Source organism: Benincasa hispida, chromosome 8 (genome assembly GCF_009727055.1).
Source record: "Benincasa hispida cultivar B227 chromosome 8, ASM972705v1, whole genome shotgun sequence".
NCBI lineage: Eukaryota > Viridiplantae > Streptophyta > Magnoliopsida > Cucurbitales > Cucurbitaceae > Benincasa > Benincasa hispida.
This window is the reverse complement of record NC_052356.1, coordinates 41,307,697-41,327,714: the sequence shown is the minus strand read 5'-3', so window position 1 is coordinate 41,327,714 and position 20,018 is coordinate 41,307,697. Positions and strand designations below refer to the sequence as shown.

The following is a 20,018-nucleotide window of genomic DNA, read 5'->3' as shown; positions in this document are numbered from 1 at the left end:
AGCTGACAAAATTATGATTAGATATGGGGATATTTACCTAGGGAAAGACAATATTCTCTTTTTCTTTTTAAAAGTAAAAGAAAATAGTTATTAATATAAGAATTAGTCATTACCTTCTAAAGTCAATAAGAATATTCAACTTTTTCATCACATTTTAAACCCTAATTTTTTATTAAAAAATGAAATTAATTCTTTACCAACAAAAAAAAAAAAAAAAAACCAACATGATTCATTGTCTAGCTTATCTTGAAAGCCACATTTCCTCAAAATCTTGCAGTCGGTAACCAAAAAATAAAAAAAAATAAAATTGTTCATTAGCTATGGTTCCATATTCATGAACGTGAACCTTCTGTTTTTCTTTTTTCTTTTTTTTTTTTTTTTTTTTTTTTTTTTTTTTTTTTTGCTAACTTGATTTTATTTTTTAAAAATAGAAATTAAACAATAATTCGCTATCCAAATTAAATTAATAACAATTCATATTGACTAAACTATATAATTAATTTTAATTTCAGCCGGCCGGGAGGGAGAAACGGCTAACCCTACTTTGACTTTTTAGTGAATTAACAATGATTTTATGCATAGTTTTGTTTTATGATGAACATTTTCTTTTCTTACTTTAAAAAAGAGAACAAGAAAATTAAATTAATATAAGTGAAGAAAAATAAAGTAAAAGGATATTTCAAGGTAAAAGAGGCTAAAATTGTAATTTGACTTTATTTTTCTTTTGATAATTAGCATAATAATGCTGAGATTAATATGAATGCTAAAATGTGTAAATTCTGCCCAATAAATCACTCTTCAAGTACTACTAATCATATCATGAATTAGGATAGAATAATGCCCAAAAGAATGGCTGCAATAAAATTGCTAGAATATAAAACTCTTTTCATTTTATTTCAACAAATCAAAATATAACACTAAATAATGGTCTATAAATTATTATTTTATTTGTTGGAATTGTTTTCGTTTTTAAAAATTTATTTCAATATTCAAAAAGTAATTAAAATAAATTACACCAATAAGAAGTATTAATATAACTTTTATTATAACAACAATTATATTAATATAAAATATAACTATGTATTATTGTTATGATATTTAATGACAATAAATTCTATTTGAATTATTGAACTGTTATTAAGAAGGAAAAAAAAAATGAATACTTTACGTCAAAAAAAAAAAAAAAAAAAAAAAAAAAAAAAAAAAAAGAAAGCAACAACAACAATGCATACCTTACCTTTAAAAAATTAATGACTGTATAAAATAAAATAATATCAATTAAGAAAAAAGATATAATAAGTATTTAGACAAATTTGAAAGAAACCTATATATTTATACCCTTAAATTTGGGTCGTATAAATTGAAATGCAACAATAATAATTGTATCGATATAAATCTCAAATAATAATTGTATCGATGTAAATCTCAAACATTTGTAAACACAACAATGTACATACCATCTATTACTTTTCATTAAAAGAATATATATTTTTTGTGAGACTTATAATTATATCAATTAAATACCAATACTTTCATTAGTGAATCAAACACTCGATCAAGATTTCATTTGAGAATTGCCCATACATAAACTTTAATTGTTTATCTTGTGGAACTTATATTTAAAGAGTCTACAAATGTGTGAGAATTGATGATAGATGATTTTTATAGATAATTATAATGAAGAGGCTAAATATAATCTTAAATCATCGATTGACCAAAAATTTAAATTAATGAGTAAAGACAAATTTAATTAAATTACCTAACATATAATTTTTTTATAAAAAAATTAAGAGTTAAATTGATACAAATGAGAAGTTAACACAAATTCATTGTATAGGTTATTTCTTGGTTAAGTAGCAAGCAAGGAAGAGTAAGAAAGAAAAATATCTAGAGATGAAGTGAAAATGGAATGATTCTCTAGAATAAGTGTTTCTAATCCATATTAATCCAACATCCTTTAACTAAATTCGTTCTACATTATCTTGAAACAGAAAGTCAAACGCGGGGATTAAGATGTAAGCTAAAGAAAAATGGATTAATTTCACAAGTCTAATTTAATATAATTAATAGAATCTAATTGAAAACAAAACAGGACGGCTGAAAACTGTGTGCGATGAACTAAATTAACAAACTGTTTTGTTTGACAAAGGTTTGGATTAGAAAAATGTTTGAAAAATACGTGGTCGGTAATTTAATTAATTAACTAATCAATCATATTTCAAATGTAAGTCAAATATCTAAATAATAAATAATAAACCCGGGATTTGATAAAATAAAACAAAAGAAGCACACCCCGTTCTTCATTTCAGTTAATTATCATTATTCTTTAATTTCTTCAACATTACATTTATTAAAAGAGAGAGAGAAAAAAAAAAGGGATGTGAGTTGTGTATTGGCTATAAATAGAGTGGTTTAGTGGCATTGTTTTGCAGAGGCAATAAAAAGAAAAGTGAAGAATTAGATTTGTAAAAAGACAATAAAGAAGAAAATGGGAGGTGAGATCCCAATTGTGAAGTTTTGTTCAGAGAATTTGAAGAGTGGAAGGAAGGAATGGGTTTTAACGAGGGAGAAAGTTCGAGAAGCACTTGAAGAATATGGATGTTTTGTGGCATTATACGACACCGTTTCAATGGATGTTAGTTCGAACATGTTTCATTCCTTGAAACAATTGTTCGATGTTCCATTAGAGAGGAAGATTCAGAATGTGTCTGAAAAGCCATACCATGGCTACTTTGGTCAAAACCCTCTAATGCCAATCCATGAAAGTATGGGCATCGAACATCCCATTCTCCCCACCAATATCCATTCCTTCACCAATCTCATGTGGCCTTCTCATGGAAACCGCCCTTTCTGGTAATTCTATCCTTCGTTGATTCAACTTTTTAGATGAAACTTCATATTTATCTAATCTTCAATTTTTATATATATATAATTACTTTGCAGTGAAAACGTGACGTTGTATGCGAAATTGGTATCGGAATTAGACGAGAGAGTGAAGAGCATGGTGTTTGAAAGCTATGGGGTTGGAAAGGTGTTAAAAACCCATATGGAATCCACCAAATATCTCATGAGAATGATAAAATACAGAGTCCCCAAGGAAAAGGAGATGAATTTGGGAGCATTTCCTCATACAGACAAGAGTTTTCTCACCATTCTTCACCAAAATGAAGTAAATGGTCTGCAAATCAAAACAAGAGATAACAAATGGCTTCAATACCATCCTCCTTCTTCTTCTTCAACCTCGTCTTTCATTGTCATGGCCGGAGATGCATTCTTTGTGAGTAGTTCATTTTTAAAATACTATCTCTTCGCTTCATCTTCTTATCAAATTAAGATTACATTTGATTAAGTCAATTAACTCTAACTAACTAATTAATTAATGGACAGGCTTGGAGCAATGGGAGGATCTACTCACCACCTCATAGAGTGTTAGTGAGTGCAAACAAAGAGAGATATTCAGTGGGGTTATTTTCTTTCAACGATGGGATTATTCAAATTCCTAAAGAATTGGTGGACGACAAACATCCTCAGCAGTTTAACCCATTTGATCATCAAGATTACCTTCGTTTTTACACCACCGAGAGAGGCCAAAATTCCCCTTGTGCTATCAAAGCTTACTGTGGGGTTGGAAATAGCCTTGTTGATACTGATTCCCGGAGTACTCTTCTCTTACATTAATCAATAATAATGTACGACGTCTATATCGACACATTATTATAGTTTGTTTAGAATGAAGTCATTCTAAGCTCATACATATATATAAATATATATTCTCATTTTCATAATTTTAGGATGTATCTTGAATTTTGAGGTTGCAGTCTGAGTGGCTCGAAATGTCCCATATTCAGATGCATTTCTTTTTGTGTGTATAAAGCTATGAAATCATGTCAAATTAGTATCTAATTCACAAACAAATTGTTCTTCACTCTTAAACAACTCTGTAATTTGATGTTTTATTTATTTTCAACAAGGTAAACATTCGAATTTAGAATCTTAGAAATATTCACAAATAACCTTCCCAAATTTTTCATCAATCAAAATTAGTACTCTTTTGAAAACTCGTTACAATATATCTTTTTTCTATCAATCTCACTCGAGATCGACCATCAAGATTTATATAAAAATTTAACTTTTTCTAAATTATCTATTGTTTAAAGTTTTTTCGGTGAAATCTCATACAATTAACACCGAAATTTTATCAATTTTTTAAAATATTATGTAATTTAGAGGTAGATTACAAAATCCTAGAAGAGGGGTGAAGACATATATCTTGATTATTATTGAGCCTCCTGAGTGGTTAAAGAAACAATGCCCCCATTTATATTTTTAAAGATAAAGATAAAGATCCATTGTAATATTCTAAACAAGAATGTTATTGATTCTATGTCTTAAAAAAAAGCGTGAGATCATATCATTCTAGATCTTTAAATTCTTCTATGATATGTCTTGGCTTGCCATCATTTGATTTATTTTCATTTTTCACTAATACATATTTGATTAAAACTTATGGCAAAATAAACATGATGTGACTATATGATGGTGGAAAAATCAACTCGATTAGATAACTCAATTTACATGAATCTTACGCTAACAATTTCGAGGTCATGAAAATAATATTCTGGAACACTTGAAGTTTGGAGAGTTCGAGAGCTTTCGTTGATTTCAAGCGTATTATGATCAACTCAAATCCCTTAGTTGTTTTCTTATCTGAAACAAAGTATGGTGCGAGCATAATGGAAAATATAAGGTATCGGCAAAAATTTAATTATTGTTTCACAGTTGAATCAGTTGATCGGAGTGGTGGCCTTTACTTGTTATGAAATAAGGAGGTGATGATATCTATTCAATCTTTCACAAAAAGCCATATTGATAGTTTGATGCAATGGGAAGGAAAGTGTTGAAGATTTACTGAGATGTATGGATGCCCCGAGGGACAGAATAAGTGGATCACGTGTAACCTCCTTCGCCGATTTCATAATGAGGATGATTCTAAACCTAATTCAGCTCCATGTAAGATAGCCAAAGTACGGTTTTTGTGGTGATTTAAATGAAGCTATGTGGGAAAGTGAACAGAAGGGAACAACCATTAGAAATAAGCAAAATATGGAAAATTTTAGAGAAGCTATGTTTTATGTAAATTTTCAGGATATGGGTTACTCAAGATCCACTTTTACTTGGTCAAATAGATGGAGCGGAAGCAATCTAATTATGAAACATTTGGATCGCTCTTTTAGGTAATAATGAATTCCTAAGCCTTTTCATGAATGGAGGGTTTCTCCTTTAAATTGGAATTTTTCCGATCATCACCCAATTACTCTAGTTTGTTTTTATGAGCTGAGAACCAATAGAAGATAGTTTAAAATTAAATTGTTTCGGTTCGAAGAATCTTGGCTTCAAGAAAAGGACTAGGGTTATGTTGTAGCTCAAGGTTGGAATGAATCTCATAGAAGTCTTGTCAATGAGGAGGACAAATAAGTGAAGTTGTTACTTGCTATCGCGAATTGCTCTAAAATGATGCAGGACTAAGGTAAATTATTTAAATGACCAAATTCAGAGTGTTATAAATGACCCAAATGACCCAAATTTCAATGATATACATGTTGGGGTTGATGCCCTAAAGTCTCGTGTCCTATAGTTTGTAAACAGTTTGTACGAACGCTTGTGTTATATAATATATGATATTTTACCTCACTTTATGATTTTGCTTAGGTGTTTGTTTTATTTTCTTTACCACAAACCAATAAACATAAAATCTCTGGTTATTTATATGTAACTTAAGCATGTATGTGGTGACATACAAGCGGATCATGCCTTGAGTGATAACCAAAATAGTCTATAGTATATGGATATAGGAGAGAAACCTTATCCTCGTAATGCTACGGATGCGGCCCGCTTTGTGGAATTGTTCACAAGTGTTGTGACTTGTCACAAATGGTCTGATCCTGATCATTCGTGTAGGGGACATACGAGCGGGGCGTTCTATACAAAGAGTTTGTATAAGACCTGACCAGAAGTATTAACGTCTCATTATATAACACCGTTCATGAAAGAGACTTCACTTCACTAGGATAACCATAGATAACATGACCTCAATCCTGAGTGAGTTAGGAACTCTTGCCTTGAGGGTGGTCTTTTGATTTGTATGGGTGCGAGTGGCCAGGTCGCCACTTCAAATCTTACCATTTTGGGAATTCGTCTGATTTGGGAGCTGGGAACTTAGCATACACAAGATGGAATTCACTCCTTCCCTGAGGCAGGGACGAGTAGATAGATAGCTCCCTTAAGGACTGATTCCAGGACTTGAACGATGTGGCGCCACACACCTTCTTTTGGCTTGAGAGGTCATAGTTGGACTATGTTGTATTGTTCATTAGAGGAATCAATGGTACTTAAGGAGTGAGATGTAACTACAGGGAGAAAATGGTAAATTGGCCCAACTGTACTTACGAGCATCTGTGAAGGGTCATCGTACTTATGATTGGTTATATCCGATGGACACAAAAATATATTTATGGTAAGAAGAGTTCAGCTGTTGGTCTTTAGTGGAATGTCTGGCAGTTAACGGATGGTGGATCTCATGGCTAAAGAGTTTAGTCAGCTATTCACGTACCGTTGGTGAAGGAAAGCGAATCCGAGATTTCCATAAGCAGCGGAAAAAAAAGATAATTCCAAATTACAATCATGAATGAACATTACAAATTACAGTCGTAAACAAAACATACAGTTACGCAATCAATACAGAAATTACAACATGAATAATCAAATAAACAAGGAGAATGCTACGAACGTTTGTCGACTTGTCTCCACGCTCCTTGCTCACGAACGCTAGAACACAGCAACCTCGAACGCTCGAACAACACGACCGCAACACTGCACGAACACTTCCCGCTCGTCCTCAGTGATCGCCTCGGTCACGAACTCCCCAACAACATGAACGACCTCTACAGAACCTCGACGGTGTCGAGTTGAGTATGACACCACCAAGAAGGTTACCTTGGTATTCTCGGTGTGAGAATCCAAAGGGTGGGTTCTATGTGGACTTGGAATGAGGCAGACGAAGAAGGAAAGAACAATTGTGTTCACGATTGGGCAAGTGGGAGAAGACAGAAACCTATCGCATAGGTCGATGCCCAATCGTTTAGCTAAAGCTAAGCGATCGTCTAGAAAAAGTTAAGCGATCGTTTAGCTCATCACTTAGTACAGTGTCTGTGGCCTACAAAACACTACACGATCGTTTACTCCGCTTAAGTTGTCGCTTATTATCTTCTCTAATTTATGATGAGGCTTAGAATGATTCTTTGTTTGATTTTGTATTAATAAATTGTATTCGAGTGTCTCTCATTTATTTTTTGCCGATGATAACATTTTGTTCTGTCATGCCTCCATTCATGCTTGTAATCGTATTAAAGAGATTCTCCGAACTTATGAAAATGGTTTAGGGCAATGTGTAAATTTTAACAAATCCGCTTTGCTATTCAGTCCCAATTTGCATTAGTCCATCAAATTTCAGTTGGAAAATATTTCAAAAGTTAAAATGGTGTTCGACTTGGGAAAGTACGTTGGTCGCCCTTCCTATTTTTCACAAAAAAAGCGTTGGGACCTTAGACTTCTAAAGGAAAAGGTCTAAAAAGTTATTGCAACTTGAAAGGGCAATATTTTCTCAATTGAGGTAAGGAGGTCCTCTTAAGAGCGGTGGCTTAAGCCTTGCCTACATATATGTTTGTGAAAATTCAAGTTTTTTTAAAAAAAAAAGGAAAAAAAAACCTTTGGTTGAGAATCTCAAATTGCTTAATTTTGAAAGAGGAGTCTCCTTCTTATACTACTACCTTGGACTATGGGTTTGGGCCCTAAGGGGTACCCATATCTTAGTGGGGTGAGATGATAACAAATGTAGGTATGGTGGACATCCCACACTTGTCGGTCGATCAAGCATCGCATGTGTATGATTATTTTTTATTAAAAATGTACTATTATTTTATTTTAATTTTTTCTTTTATTTAATTCCTAATTCAACGCTCCACGTGTCACGAGCAGAAGGTGTTGATCAAATCTTCAGCACGTTTGGGGCGCGCCTGCACATTCAGTGGCTCCACGCATTTTGCACAATTGCACGTTCTTTAGCCTTTTTGACATTCAGACACAACTCAACTCTCCATCTCCATATTCTCTCTCGCCCCATTTCTTTCTTCCGTTCTAGTTTTCCAAGCAAGTCAGTCTGAATGTTGTGAATTTTTTATCGGTCCAATACAGCTCTGGTCGAGACAGTTTTATATAATCTAGATTGTTTTATCCTAGGGATGACGTGACACCTCTATAGAACTGCTTGCACACTTGGCCAAAGTCGCGAAACGTCTTAAAGAGAACGAGATTCTGATAATACTGGAAACGTGCTATCTTCTTCCGCTTAACTTAGGGTTGTTTAGCTACTTAATTTGGTTAAATTAATTATTTTGTAGGATTCGAGTGTATAAGCAGTCGGATTAAGCGTTCGGGACAAAAAGGCATTAAAATGATGAAGTTATGAGCTAAATTGATCAAATGACAAAGGAATGAAGGATGTTGCCCTGTCGAACGTCGCAACGCTCTAATTAAACCTAAGTCCAACTCTAGCTCAACACTACAACTCCAGCGCTCTAGGATAGAATAGGCAGCTTGCAACGCTACATGGTTTTACAAATATTCATAAAGAGTTAAATAACATGCGGCGGAAGTATCAAGGATCCATAAGCATTCAAACTCACTAATTTTGGTAGAAACTATAGCATGCTCTTCTAAAAAGAGGGCTTCAAGATCAAACCTTTGATGAACTCTCCAAGAATCCGAACGTACAGCAGCAGTCTTCACTAGAAATCACCGTGAACCACCTCAAAGCCTTCCCTACTAGCCTCTTGGAGCTTTAGGCAGAGTTGTGGGACTCAAGAACAGCTTGAAAAAGTGAAGAACAATGAAGAACCCATAGCAGCCGGACAAGAAGAACGGTTTCTTCTCACATAAATTTTTCTCTAGAAAATTTTGCATTCATTCTCTCTCAAATGACTCCAATCTTCTTTATATGTTACAGATGAACATGCAAAGAGGTGAAGTGCATGGCTTGCAGCTCATGCTTGGAGAATTAATGAAGAGAAGTTAATGGCTTTTATGTGAGCATGAAGATGAAGATAATGGAAAATCTGCATTCTCCATTTTGTGCAACATGCAAAAACCAATTTTCATTTTTCTTTTCAAAATCACAAAATGATTTCAAAACTATTTTTATTAATAAAATTTGAAAAATGATTTTCTATAATTAATTTCATGAATTAATTTAAAATAATAATTAATTTAATATCAAATATTAAATCAATTTCTGCACAATAATCATCTTCATATATTTAAATCATATTTAAATATATATTCTCTTGTTCCGTTTAATTTGAACGTTTCAAATTAATTTCTCAAGCTACTCTAAAGCTTATCCATTTACGAGCTAGTAGGGGGACCTCGCGGACCTACAGATCATGGGCTCCAACGATTCGAGATTAATCGGCTAAATTCATTAGTCTGATCTAACCTCGTTCCTTAAGTAATGGAACACTCCACTATAGCCCATAGTTGAACTTCCCTCACTGTAGATATACTATGTCCACTTAATAACCATAATCAGTAAGTCGATCATTTCACAGGTTGTTCGTAATCACAGCTAAATCAAAAATATCGTTTTACCCCTGTGAATAAATATTGTTCCTTAAGTTCCTACTGATCCTCAAATGAACAATTCCGATTCATGATCTCTATGAATCAAAACCTTTCTCTATCATGAGAAGGCGGGGTCTCAATCGTTCAAGACCTGGAGTCAGTACTTGAGAGAACAACCTATCTGCTAACCCTAAATAGGATAGGAGTGAGTTCCATCTTGTAAGGTTATGTTTGAGCAGTGCTGTTGGACTACTCTCACCGTTTGCAGATCAAAGGATAATCCCGAACAAACACTGAGATTCTAAATATTTGTGTTTTTCTCGGTGAAACCTCGGATAAATTAACATCAAGATTCTTTATATTTTTCCAAATTTTAATTTTTTTTTATTTGTAAAATTTGATCTTTTACAAAATTTTAGAATCATAATACACTTGAGATCCATCTGAAAAATCATAATTGGTAAATTTATTTGGAAATTCATAGAATTGTGAAAATAAAAATTAGAGTATTTGAACAATTATGTAAAAATTGATATAAGATTAGGTAAAAATAATTGAACTTGAGAAAATTTGAAAAAGATATAAGAGTTTTTTTATAAGATTTGAAAAGATTATATAATATTTAGAAAAATCAACCGAATCTGAATGTTAATGATGTCTTGGATTTCATCGAGAAAATCCAAAATAATCTTTTATATTATTATAATTTGCTTAGAATGACTTTTTAATTTCTTATTGAAAAAATGATTTTAAGCAAACACTCGAAAAGGAAAGAAAAAAAGAAAAAAAAGAAAAAGAAAAAAAGTCATTCTAAGCTGATAAATATATTCTCATTTTTATAAGTTTAGGATGCATCTTAAATTATAGTCGTTAGTGACTTGAAATACCCACTTTCATCATCTTTTTTGGGGTGTCTTTTTTCTTTTTATGTGTATAATGTTGTAAAAATGTATAGCTCAAAGTAATACTTCCCAAGAAATTGTGTAATTTGATCTTCTATTAGTTTATTTAACTAGTATGGTAGTGGAAGATCAAATCAGTAATCTTTAGAATGATCATTTTTATTTTATTCATCAAATTATTATACAATCAACTTAGTTTGTAAATTTGAAAAATGATTGATCCTTTAAAAGAAGGGGATTAAATTATAAATTCCCTTTCCTTAATCCAAAAAAGAAAAAATCTCATTCCTCCAATTTGATGTCTGACCATCATATAATTTAATTTTTAAATTTTTAGTAAGTTATACGACACATTTTAAAAATATAAATTTAAGAATGTTAATATGAAAGCAGTGTTGTAATTTGTTGTATATTCAAGTTGTCTTTGTATAGGTGTTACCACTTTTCTTTTTCATGTAATCATCTCTAAACAATAAGTCAATTGGAAAATAGATTGATAGATAATTTACCAATCACCACTTCAAAAAATCGATTATCCAACCCCCACATCATACACCAGCATATTATTATACAATTTCGTTGGAAAGTAAATATTAATTAAATAAATAATATAAGAATCGATATTTATAAGATATGAAATCGTTCCCATGCAAAGTCCCATAGTATAATTCAATTATTTAAACTTCAATATTTCTGGTAATTCATGATAAGTTTAAATATTACATTAGTTTCTATATCAAATTTTCAATTTGATCTATTATTTTTAATTTGGTTCAGCTTGATCCATGTACTTTCAAAATGTCCAAATTCTATATACTTATAAAGAAAATGACCATTTTGTTAATTACATATAACAACAATTCCGTTGGGATTTGTCGAATCTTGAACACAATGAAAATTGGGGGTGGCTTCCAGTAAAAAAGCACTTTATATAAAAACCGATAGTGTCTTACTATAAATTACTTCAAATCCTAACATTAAACTTCTTTTATATGTATGTAGCAAGAAACTGCACTAAAACAGGCAAATTCTTGTCATATTAATATGAAAATGAACTCGATACCGTTACGAAGCACAGCTTTACCTCCTACTTGTTCTCGTCGTACGGTTGGCAACATAACTCCTTAAAGAAGGGGACTGAGTGAGACCATCTGGGGCAACTGTTGTGTTCACGATACCATTTTTCTGCTGCATTCTTCTCCTTGCTATGTATCCTCTGATCCAGGGAGTCACATCTTCATTAATCTTGATCATTATGATGAAGATGAGACGGTAGATTACTATCATGCTAAAAAGAACACTGAGGTCCACCCATTTCGATCGGTTCAAGTCGATTTGAAACACTACTTTTAGGATATACTCGCCCGGTAACTTTGGAAGAATTGGTGACTGATTATCGAATGACAAGCCTAGTAGATCATTTTGGTACTGACCCTGAAAATGCATTGTGTTTGTTTATATATCAATCAATCATGAAGCCTTATTTGAAAACCAACAGAGAAATTGTTGATTATTAAGGTGTTTGTTTGTTGATTTACCTGCAAAGCCCAGAAATGGAAGCTGATAAATGACATCGGATAGCGCCAAAATGGCTTCGGAATGTCATTCGGTAGCCTAAAGTATCCAGAAACTAACATGAAAATACCCTGCCATGATCATACAACAAATATAAGATGAAGAAATCGAAATGATTACACAACACAACATGAAATTACCTGAATTCCAGCACCAATGATAATGCCCATGAGGAAGTTGGGGACAACACTGGCAATGGCCATCATCAAGCTTTCAACTACAGTGACGCTAGCATAAAGGCACAGCACAAAGAACAAGTAATGCTCGAAGCCAGGATGAAGGCGAACCATGAAGTAACAAATAGTTCCAGAAAGGAAGGTGATTAATATAAGGAATGGCATGGCTGAGATTGTATTGCTGATGACAAATGAACCAACACCATAATGACCATTCAATCTCTCCCTATGGAAAACCTGGGAAAAAATAGTCATGTTCAAAATTTGAATCATTCAGATGATGCAGAATTGTCAGTGTGTTTCACAGTGGATTTTACCTTCATATCCTCGGCAAATGACGGGAATCCTCCGATCGACATAAATGTAACGAAACCAAAGACGAAAGATGCACAAGATCCTCTTGCCTACACCATATATAGCAGATCAAGATACATGAAGTCATGAACTTGTTAGTATTGAACAATGAACTTGAGTTTATTTTTTGTCATCATTGGTTTGTTTATAGATAGTCTTTTGAACAGAACAATCAAACCTGTTTGTCCTAAAAAACATAGGCTTTAGAATGGTCATTTTAGATGCACCATAATCTAATCTTAGTTCTTAAAGTAATCTCTATTCTCTCACATTCAATATTATACAATTGGAAATTCTTAGAAGAATGATAAGGTTGTAAAGAAAAAGAAGGCGCAACGCAGAGTAAACAAAATCAAATACCAGAATGGAGTTATAGCCTGTTCCAACGTTGAGATAGATGGTTCCAATGCAGATTGTTACAACAACATAAATTACAAGCCTGAGCCAATAATAACCAAAGTCCCTCGACATGTTGACAAAGGAACGCTTTGTCAACGTAAACGCCTGCATAAAGAAACTAGCTTGACTCCCTCCCAAATCTAACACGGTTCCTTTCTGCAACATGATGGAATTTGTCAGGAATATTTCAACTTGAAGATTCATTCATTGAAATGGGAATAATTTGGCAGTGGATTAAACAAGCTAATTGAAGACTTACAAATTTAGACATCTCTTCAACTTTTTCTAGTGCCGCATAACAGTGTTGTGATGAACGATAGAAGTCGATAAGAGTTCGCATAGCTTCAGCCGTAGTGATTCTCTCCAAAGGATCATCACTAGATTCAAACTGAATAAAGCACATGGATTAGAAATTAACAATCAGCATTTTAGTAAAAGGAAAATGAACTACAAAATGTGGAGTCACTCAATTGTCCTTACTTAGCACCAGTATTTTCAAAGCGCAAGGCGCACCTCAAGCCGACACGTCCCTTGATCGCCTCAAGTCGAGAGGCGACAAAAAGGCGACGCCCGAGCGAAGCGAGGCGCAATTAATAAATAAATAAATATATAATATATAATATATGTAGAAGAAGAACATAAGTTTATATACAAATGTCAAAGCCTCATATTAATAATAGTAATCTAATAAATAAAGTTGAATATGAAAAAATATTTAGAGTGTCGAAAATGAAAAAAAGGGGAAAAAACCAAGTCTACAAACTAACCTTTTTGATTGCTTTTTCTACCCTTCAAAATTGCGGCTGAAGAACTTGAATGGGAAAAGTTGTAGAAAATGTTTCCTTTTTTTTTGAAGAATCTCAAAATATTAGGAGAAGGAGAACTTCAAACTTGGAAGATGAAAAAACCAGTCCAAACGTGGAGAATAGAAAGAGACAATCACGTTTTTCTATATTGATTTTTTCTTTTTCATGTATAGCTGGCTGTGTAATTTAATATTAGGTTGCATGGATTTGGTGGGCCTCTTTTTACTTGGGTTTACATTTATAATTTAAAAAAAAAAAAGAAAGAGACGGAAGGACAAATTTCACCCAAGCACACGCATTGGCCAAGGCGCAAGGCGAGCGCCTGCTTCAACCTGCACGCCTCAGTGACAGATGAGGCACAGAGGGTTCCGGTCGCCTCGCCTCTCACCTCAGGCGCGTGCCCAGAGTCGCCTCAATAACACTGCTTAGCACTAAGCTTGACAAAGCGGGGGACATTAAATGATTAAATCTTCCTAATTCCTATATACCAAATTAGCATACACGTTTAGAGACAAAAAAATATGATTTAGCCTCAATTTTTCTCACTGTTATTGTTTATCTCAGCAACTTTAATTAGGAAAAACATGATTTGCTATCATATTTAACCCATAGAACCTTCATTGGAAAAAAAAATATACCCTTAATTTCATAGAACCTTTCAGAGTGGCCTTCACTTTATCAAAGTCTGAATTGATGCATCTAAGAAAATGGTCAGAAGGGTTCCTCAAAGCAGGGCAGGGAAAGCCAGCTTGAGCAAAGAACTGCACAGATCAACAATTCAATATTAAAACCCCCAACAATGGCGAAACAACTCGACTCTATAACTCGCATTAGCTCAAAAGTGGAAGAATTCACACCTCATAAGCCTCTGAAGCCTGACCAAAATACACAGTTTTGCCTCCTGAAAGCAAGTAAAGTTGATCAAACAGCTCAAAAACTTCACTACTCGGCTGGTGAATTGAGGCAATCACTGTTCTTCCATCTCTCGATAAAGCTCTCAGCGTTTGAGTAACAAAGAACGCAGAAGCACTACCAAAGTCACATAACCCACATTACAAATTTAAGCAATTTTCGGTGATGATTTGATTTCTAGGGTTAGGGTTTCGACTTACCTGTCGAGTCCACTAGTGGGTTCATCGAGGAAGAGCAATCGAGGTCTCATGAGAATTTCAATGGCAATACTAACCCGCCGCTTCTCGCCGCCGCTGATTCCACGCAAATGCCAGTTCCCAATGACCGTATCGGCGCAATCTTGAAGACCCATCTCGATAATGGTGCTCTCTATCAAAGCTCGTTTTTCCTCCCATGGCATTTTGTCCGGGAGACGAAGCCTAGCTGAATAGGCTATCGTCTCCCTCACCGTCAATGTGCCGATTAGGTTATCATCTTGAGTCACGTAAGCCTGAGAGAAGAAAATTGAATCATAACAAATACGAAATCACACTTGAGTATTTCTGTTTGTTTCCCGAGAAAAAGCAAAAAACGTTCCCAACCGTTTTTCATTCAATAATCATCCACTTAAGGAACACCCATGTAATTCTAACTCAATATAGTGAAGCCCTATCGAATACACAATCATAATCATGTTTATGGGAAATGATTACCTAAAAACCCCAGTAATCAAAAGAGCCAATAGTAAAGCAGAACAACGTAAGACGGAGTAAACAGAGCAAAACAGAGGGGAACAGACGCAGTAATCATCCACTCAAGAAACGCCCACGTAATTCTAACTCGATATAATGAAATTAAAACACAACTTTCAAAACCCTTTGGCTAATACACAATATTAATCATGTTTATAAGAAATGATTACCTAACCACCCCCCCCCAAAAAAAAAGATTATCAGAAGAGCCAATAGTAAAACAGAGGAAAACAGGGAAAAACAGAAGAAAACAGACCGCAGCGCCGAAGGAGAGCTTAGTTTTGCGTCCATTGAGGAGAATCGTACCAGAAAGGAAAGCATTAGAAGCGAGACGACTAGAAAGAGCATCAAGAAGAGTAGATTTTCCAGAACCAGAAGGTCCCATTAAAGCAGTGAAAGTTCCAGGCTCAGCATAACCAGTTAATCCTTCCAAAACTTTCTGAACTTCTCCATTGCTTAAACTCACCATCACCGTCAGATCCTTCCATGTCAATCTCGCTGAAACATCCCCAACAATCTCCGTATTCGTCTTCTCTCGCCATAGCGTCTCACTCAAAGGACTCAACCCAATCCCCACCGCCCCATTCCCCGTCGACTTGCTCGCCTCAATCTCCATCTCCGCCACCACCACCACCACCGCCACTCCCAATTCCTCCAATACCCTTCTGTTTTCCCACCCAAAAAAAGTGTATATATATGAAAGAGAGAGAGAGAAGTGGGAGAGTGAAATTAGTGAAATGGATATCGTGTGAGTTAGATTGAGAAGATTCGTGGGAGAGAAAAAGGAAACCCCATGCAAAAAGAGCCTGAAAGTAGTGAAGATTACGAATCGTATGAACGATGAAAAGTTGAGTTGAATGAAACTTTTGGAAGGAATTAAAGAGAAAACAGAGTAAGAAGAAGAAGAAGAAGAAGAAGAAGGAGAAGGAGAAGGAGAAAGATCCCATACTTGTAATCCGTAATTAATGGGAACTGGTAGATGTTGGTAGGAGCATTGATTGCTAAGGCCGACAGCTTGCTCCTACCTTCAATGGCGGAACAGTGACCTTTCTCTTTAAATCAGTAACTCTAACTCAACCACATATGTATAGTATAGATATGAACATAAACCAAACTTTCTCACTTATAATGCAAAATTTTCCAAATTTAATTTTGAGATGTAAAAGAGTCAACCGCCATTTAATTGCAGTTAGTTTCGTTGCAGGCAGCAGGAGGAAGGAGATGGGCGTTGCAGTCTATCTTGTCAAACCTCACAAGCCACACTACATCTACATACCAACTATTAATTCATCGCCTCTAATTACAAACCTTAGCCGCTTTGCATTAAAATTTTAAAACCGTACCCCATTCCACATCCTATGTACACTACACTAGTATGTTTTCCTTACGATTTAAATATATTAGTCCGGAGACACGTGTATAGCACATGTTCAAAATTTTTAAAACATAAAGTTCAAAATAAATATATTTTTTTAATTTAAATTCAAAATATCTAACATAAAATTTAAAAGTAATAGAATAGATGATGATTAAGACTATATTTATATTTTATTTAGTTAATTTATAAAATATATGAAATATGCTCGATGTAGTTAAAAAGATTTGAAGCATAATTTCATAGAGTGAAATGTAAAAGGTTGAACCAATATAATTTTTGTAAATATGTTTAAAAAAATGAAAAGATAAATTGAAGTGATATATTTTCATTTATCATTTTAAATGTTGGTATGAAAATAAATTATTAGAAATTTTAATAATGGTATATACTTGAGAATCTTTTTAATATCAAATTACATTGTATCTACTAAAATATTGTGGAACTTTTTTGTTTTGATTCTTTCCAATAAATATTAGCGCTTCGAAACAAAGAAACTAATATTCAATTTTTTTAAAATTTACTTTACTGATTTTTTTTAGTTTTTCAAAATATTAACAATTCAAAAGAAACGAGAAAAAAAAAATCGAACATAATTTAAAATAATGTGAATATGCGATAGAAGAAATTGTTAAAATATGTTTTTAAATAAGATACCAGAAAACCATTATTTTTTTTAAAAAAATAAAAAAGTAAAACAAAATAGAATTATTTTTATGTATCATCTAGTTTCTTTTGGAAAGAAAAATTGAACATTCACAAAATATTATTAATAAATTATCTACGACTTTTTGGAAGGAAAAACACCATATAGTTTTTTTAATGATATTTATATGGGTTCTCAAATAAGTAATTAGTAAATAATTATATCCTCTTAAAATAAAAAAAAATAAAACAAAACAAAAAGAAATTGGTTAAGAGTAGGGAAAATTAAAAGGATATTATCATTTTAGAAACTATTTAGGAAAATATTGTTGTTTTCAAACTATTTGTAAAAATATTGTTATTTTTTTTAAAAAAAATAAGTCGAGGGTTGAAAATTCGACCTAGATGGGTTGAATTTTGAACCCTCGACCTTCCCCATTCCCTTTACATTTGCACGTCGAACTTTGAACCCTTGACCTTGCCCTAATATTATTATTGAGTCTGTTTAATTATCATTCTGGAGTCCTTTCTCATAATTATTTGATGTGGAGAGAACGAAAGACCTTCCTCATTTTGGAGACCTTCCTCATAACACTCATAATTATTTGATGTGTTAAAAATAATTTTGTATTGGGAGAGAACGAAAGAGGGAAGAGTAAGAGAGAGAGATTATGAGAGAGAGCGAGATTTTGAGAGCGAGAATGAGATCTTGAGAGCAAGAGCGAGATATCTGTACAATTTTTTTTTCTTTTTTTAATTATTATACATTCCACCTTCTTCTTTCTTTCTTCCTTTCTTTTTTTTTTTTTTTAATTAAAAAATTAAAAAATAAAAAAATAAAATTTTCATTTATAGCAACAATTTCAAAAATATTTTATTATTATTATAATAAAAAAAAAACATCCATCAAAATCTTGGTACCAAATGTATAAAAGGAATCCAAGATCATTATTGTATAAATCTTTTAAACTATTGACCTCACTACTGTGATTAAAATTTATGTTCTTTACTCAATAATACAGTCTTATTTATAGACTTGCATGTGAAATTTGGAGTGTTGATTTGATTATTATGTCCCCAAATTATTATCTAAAATATGTAAATTTGAATATTGAAGTTTTTTACCTAACTTTTTAGATTTAGACTATCTGATGTTATTATTTATGTCAGTGACATTTAAAAGCTACTATATCAAAATAATTACTATTCATAATATAATAAAAAGAATAAATTAAAAAAATAATATCTCATAAAAATAAAAAAAATGTAAATTAAATATTCTCATTAATAAAAATAATTACAAAAATCAATGTGTCCCATAAGGCGCGGATGTCGTCGATTTCGAGCTGGTTGTCGTCGTCGACTTCGAACTTGAGGTTGCTCGGTTCTTCTTATATTGCTCCGGATACCCTACAAGTGCTTCATAATATAAATATTCATTATGCTCTTCCACAACCCTGACCATGTTATGCACATATGAAGACGAAGGACCAGCCTCTGATCATAATGTCCTGAACCAAATGCTGACATCATCATTAGATTAATCAGTTTGACTCTGTGTCTGCATCATAGGGGAAACTCTTCCACATTATGTGCAACTCATCAAACTTCATCCTCTTCCCGAAACAGGTTCCTCCTACGTCTAGGAAGTGTGATGGAACAATAGGTATATCGTACATATAAGAATTCGCTCCATATAAGCTTGTTGTTCACTACATATAGTGGTTCGGATCATTCGCAACCTCACAGAGTCTATGGTTGTTCGATCTCTATGAATTATAAAACAATTAGACAATATTTAAAATAATTTAAATTAAAAATAATTAGAAATATTTCATTTACCAGATGACCCACAGCTACTCCCGGACGAGTGACGTAGCGCTTCTTTATATATTTATACCAATGAAATATATCGGAGTGACATCTGTGTCAAACTATTTCAAGAGAAACCCCCACTGCCAATAAACCTTGCACGATAGTGTCATCTACCAAATGTGCAACTTTTCAAACCAATCTCCAGTCCTTAGTCAATATCAGTGCAGTTACGATTCAGTATTACAAGGCGATGGACATTCTGTTGAAAATCGAATTGTCTCAACCCTGTCAGGAAGATGCCACTCACCAATGTGAAAACATATGAGAGGACTCATCGTCTACCATATGTTTGACCATCTGTATAAAAATTAGGCAAAGTATGCTAATAATTTTTGTACGGCTCCCAAAATAACCTGAAACACACAATATTATTTTAATTAGAGAATATTAAAGATAATAACAATAAAAATATGTATAAAATAATCAATTAGGTTTAGTGTAAAGTATGCTTCTAGGTTGAAGCAGACAAACATGTATCTATATCTGCTGACTACATGTGGGTTGTCCTAGTCACACAAAAATTGTCTCTCCACCAAATTTTTAAATCGATAATTTATAATTTAAATTAACTAGATCGATGATATAAATAATAA

At 33.1% G+C, this 20,018-nt stretch overlaps 2 protein-coding genes across 2 annotated transcripts; one reads left to right on the top strand and one right to left on the bottom strand.

The window, feature by feature from the left end:
* The first annotated feature begins 2,488 nt into the window (after positions 1–2,488).
* Positions 2,489–3,803, top strand: LOC120084049 (probable 2-oxoglutarate-dependent dioxygenase AOP1). Its single transcript, XM_039039949.1, has 3 exons — positions 2,489–2,853; positions 2,944–3,277; positions 3,388–3,803. Exons 1-3 carry the CDS (start codon positions 2,489–2,491, stop codon positions 3,676–3,678), a joined length of 990 nt encoding a protein of 329 aa, XP_038895877.1. The 3' UTR covers positions 3,679–3,803.
* A 7,588-nt stretch (positions 3,804–11,391) lies between these two features.
* LOC120083191 (ABC transporter G family member 11) lies at positions 11,392–16,474 on the bottom strand. Its single transcript, XM_039038832.1, has 10 exons — positions 15,787–16,474; positions 15,000–15,289; positions 14,745–14,916; positions 14,526–14,648; positions 13,341–13,469; positions 13,043–13,237; positions 12,646–12,732; positions 12,293–12,565; positions 12,116–12,223; positions 11,392–12,011 (listed from the first exon to the last, which is right to left on the bottom strand). The coding sequence occupies exons 1-10, from the start codon at positions 16,144–16,146 to the stop codon at positions 11,658–11,660; spliced, it is 2,091 nt and encodes a 696-aa protein (XP_038894760.1). The 5' UTR covers positions 16,147–16,474; the 3' UTR covers positions 11,392–11,657.
* Positions 16,475–20,018: the final 3,544 nt, after the last annotated feature.